Source organism: Scardinius erythrophthalmus (assembly GCF_964197995.2).
Source record: "Scardinius erythrophthalmus genome assembly, chromosome: 13".
NCBI lineage: Eukaryota > Metazoa > Chordata > Actinopteri > Cypriniformes > Leuciscidae > Scardinius > Scardinius erythrophthalmus.
The window spans coordinates 6713603-6718041 of record NC_138233.1 but is presented as its reverse complement, the minus strand read 5'-3'; the positions used below and the strand labels follow the sequence as shown (position 1 = coordinate 6718041).

Below are 4439 nucleotides of genomic sequence, written 5' to 3'. Positions count from 1 at the left end.
AACTTTAATACAGTTATCACAGACTCTCTAATAATTTCAATGCTGTGCAAATGCCATAAGATGATCAGTATGTGGTCTCAAGTCTCCAAAACACACACAAAGGAGATTAGAAACATTACATGAGTGCAAAACCTTCCATTAATCCATAACTGTCTAGAAGAGAAGTCAGAGGGGAGCGAGTTCAAGGCTCTGTTGTAATAAAAGCCATCTTTCCCTCTCCATTGTTCTGGCTAAAATCATATGAGACTCTCGGTATAAATGGTGGAACTAACTTAATTATGAAAATCCTCCTGCTGCATTGGAAATGGGCTGCAGTAACAGGGGAATAAAAGCTGTTATCCAGACGTGTGTGTGTGTGTGTGAGAGAGAGGGAGGGAGAGAGAGAGAGAGAGAGAGAGAGAGAGAGAGAGAGAGAGAGAGAGAGAGAGAGAGAGAGAGAGAGAGAGAGAGAGAGAGAGAGAGAGAGAGAGAGAGAGAGAGAGAGAGAGAGAGAGATACCCACCGGGCTTCTCTGCAACTGTCTGCCGTAATAAAAAATCCCTATTGCACTTTGTATTTATCCATTTTTAATGAAGTGTCTCAGCTGTGTGTGTCTCTGAATGAGATGAGAAAGGGAAAAAGGGAGAGGGGATGGAGGGGAAGATCTGGACGCCCTCTGTTCTCTCCCGGACGCCCAGAGGTTGTGTGATGACATCACCATCAGCAAACCATGCACTGAAATTGCTTTTTTGTCCTGTGTGGATGTATTTCCTTTTGAAACAGGAAGTAAGGATAAGGAATATCGAAAATGTTTGTAAAAAATCATGAGTTGTTTTTTGTTAGTCTTGATATTGTTAATCAGTTGCAGGTGATGGTGGGGGAGACGTTGTTATTCAAGAGAGCATCTGATAGGACACAAATCTGTGTAGTGCAACATGAGAAATCAACATTTTTGGTCTGTTTTGGTAGAAGATACAAGCTGTAAATTGTATATTGTTATTTGATTTAACTCTGGAATACACTACGCAACATTTGCCCAGATTTTTGTATTCAAACTATGATTCCATTCAGTCGGAGGATATCAAACATGTCGAGAAGACATTGTTTTCGTTTGTAATGCTCTACAGGTCACATGTTTCTGTGTTTGTAAGAACTTGAAATTCTGTAAGTCTGTGAATTCTCAGTTGTTTAGTGTATGATTTTTTTTTTCTGCAACCATTGTCAAGTCGACAACTGTTTGATACCTAGAGTTTTCAAATCTGTCGCGTAGTTTGTTCCAGCCTTTAGCAGTACACTAGCATATACAGTAGATGCTTTAAGATGCTTTTAGTAGATGCTTGTTTCATGGGTTGTTTAAAACGACCAGAGAATCTTCTCGTTTGTTCTCCTTTTCTTTGTTTCTGTTTTGTAACATTTATGAAGAGAGGAAAGGCCTGTGTAGGTGAAGAGAGGTCTTGAGTGGTGATGGGAATGAGGTGGGATTCACAAAGACCCTTATTGTGACAATGACACAGGCTCACATGGGCCTGCTAAACACAATCCGTAGGGACGACAACATGAAAGCACCAGTTAAACCGTTTCACAAGCTGTTTATTTATCTAGTGAGTTCATCTCTTTTATTTCTGCACAGCAGCATACAGGGAAATTGTGACAAAATATAAATAAGAAAATCCAACAGTGTTTCTTTTTTTTTTTTACTCTTTTAATTTAATTACAAAAGTGGCAAATTTGTTGATGTCTTCAACATTTGATTCTCAGTCTCTCTCTCTCACAAACCAAGAATGTCACATTGAACAACAACTTAAAATGCATGACGTCATCATCATGATTATTAATATTATGTACAGCTGTCACCTATTAGCAAACAATGCTTAGAGCTTATTGGGATTTCACTTTCGTCCGTAGAATGCACTGGAAAAAAAATACAATTATGTTATACAAAGATCAAAAATATTATTATAAACCCTTGTTATAAATGGTACACTATATTAATAAACTGCTGTTGACATTTTACATGTAAGTACAAAATCTCGGTGAGGTAGTTCCCTCTGAAGTCACTTTTTAAAAGTAAAATACTGAATAGACATCACTTAATTATTTTCCATTTTTCTGTAATTATTTACAGTACAGCAAATCTATGTTCCTTACTTCATTAAAATTGAATTCCTTTGGTAAACACAACTGTCAGAAATGTGCAGTCCTGCAAGTGTCAAATTGTACATTCATGTTTGCATCCTTTTTTTTGTTCTTGTTTTTTTGGGGGGGTTTATTCTTGTACATAATGCAAAAAGGGGCAAATACATTGTTTTTACAAAAAAGCTTTTTATTAAGAACATTCATACGTGCTTTATTCCACCATGGACCATGGAGAACTGATTTTGTTGTTGGTTTGTTTTTCATAAACCTCTCCCTTTCCCCTTTGCTCTCCCAGGATGTTTTGGAGAAAGGTGGACTTTGTATAGAGCTGAAGAGAGGCACCCATAGGATGTTTTTTTTCTTTTTTTTTTTTTTTCTTTTTTTTTCCTCCAGTGTGTGTTCCCCTTCCTCGGGGTGTAAACATTGAAAGGGCACCTCATACAGAAGAATAGCCTGCGGTCACACTTTACATTACAACGTTCATGTTTACTAACGAGAAACACTGCTTTTTTAAGCTGCAGGAAATTCACTTATTGTTATCAATATGGTTACATGTAACACTTGTAACATGGACTCTGCAATGTAAAATGCCCGACTCTGTCAGTGGGGTTGGAAATAATTTGGCCGATTATGAAGTTATGCTGACAACATGAACGCGCAACAGAGCCTCTATTGTGTTGCTCTGCGCGTCCGTGCTCGCAAATGTCAGGAAACTGTGGAGTGGACTTTCAGGCGAGAGCGGAATGGGACTCAAGTTCATAAATGTGGAACATTCTTTAAAATCGCTTAATGGCAAACTAAACTTTGGTTTAAAGACAAAAACGAGGCGCAAGCTTAGCTTACAGTAAAGAAAATACTTGAGTTGAACAGAAGAGCAACTCCTCTGGTGCCAACATTCACGTTTCCCCATTTTAAACAAAAATAACATCTCATTTCACACAAAATGTGACTATGAATCGTGAATAAACATCTAAAACCTATGCGTGAAAAGGAAAAAATAGCTTTTTATGAATAAAGTATGCAATAAAACTATGGAAATAAAGTATCTATAAAAATATAAGAGATTTTTTTTTTTTTTTTCGTTTAACAAAAACATTGATATCATCTTATTTGTTTGCCTAGTAGTTAAGACTCGGAAAGCCAGTCAATCAGAACAGTCATCTGAAAGAAAATGTTCAGTGCAATACATGTAAGTCTATAGGGGTCTTTTTAGAAGATTTTCACTCGCTTACCACCCACAGCTCTGCCTCCCTTCAGCACTCTCTGGGCAGGCTGGTCTTTGGAGAGAGGGCAGTATTTTATTGTATGCGCGTTGTCCCCGTTGGCACTGCATAGGGGGCATGTGTACGCCCGCAGGATCGGGCACACCACCCTCCCGTCCGGGGTTTTCAGGACGTGCGAGCCGTACACCTCCTCCGGCGCTCCGTTATTCCGACAGAAGACGCAGATCTTTGGCTCCTGCTTGTTGCGCGCGGCCGGTTTCCTCATCTTCCTTTCCACGCCGAACAGATCAAATCCCGCGAAGCCTCCTCCGATGCCCATCTCCCGCTCCTGGGAGGAGGACAGCAGCCCCCCTGTGCCCTGGTTCTGGAAGGGGCTCAGGATGGAGAAGCGCTCTTTCAGGTCCAGGATGGAGGTGGGCGGGGGGCAGCAGCAGGAGTCCAGGTGTCCACCGCTGTCGCCTTCGCCGCCGGCCGCGATTACGCACGGGCACGGAGGGCTGTCGTCCAAGCCCAGAGTGGCTTTCAGGGACTCCGTGATGGAGTTGGGACTCTGGGGGACGCTGTGCTTGTTGTTCTTGGTGACCAGCGTGGAGAGGCCGAGATAGTCATTCCAAAAATTGAAGGTGTAATCGTAGGAGGTGCGCGCGCTCAAGTAGTTGTGGTTCAAAAAATCCATGTTTCTTCGCTCAGCCAAAATGCTTCTCTCGGAGTAAAACAAATGCGATATGCGTATATTCCGTCTCGTTTCTTTCTGTCTGCTCTCCGGGATCGTAAGTGTGCTCAAGTCCAGTGCGTTTCTTGGGTATGTGCGTCTGAAGAACAGGCATCTGGTTATAAGGCTCCAGGAGAGGCAGGAGGAGGGCGGGGCTCTTTTCCAAACCAAGTTTCTGAGCAGCAGATCCACAGCGTGTTTTCTTCCTGCATGACCAGTGACTGTTCACTGCAGTGGAATGACACCAGGCACAGCTTTGTGATGGCAAAATAGCCCAAGAAGTGCTTGTTAGAGAGAGATTAAACCATTCATATCACGTTTTCTCTTTCTTTCTTAACTTAAGGGGCCAGCGGCACATAATGTCCAAGATGATAAACATTAATTTTTAA

At 41.5% G+C, this 4439-nt stretch overlaps 1 protein-coding gene across 1 annotated transcript; it reads right to left on the bottom strand.

Annotated features, from left to right (window-relative positions):
• Window positions 1-1557: 1557 nt before the first annotated feature.
• Window positions 1558-4140, bottom strand: nanos1 (nanos homolog 1). Its single transcript, XM_081382149.1, has one exon. The coding sequence runs from the start codon at window positions 4012-4014 to the stop codon at window positions 3325-3327; it is 690 nt and encodes a 229-aa protein (XP_081238275.1). The 5' UTR covers window positions 4015-4140; the 3' UTR covers window positions 1558-3324.
• Window positions 4141-4439: the final 299 nt, after the last annotated feature.

Coding starts and splice junctions, on each gene's coding strand:
- nanos1 (XM_081382149.1), bottom strand. CDS start 4,014: ATGGATTTTTTGAACCACAACTACTTGAGCGCGCGCACCTCCTACGAT.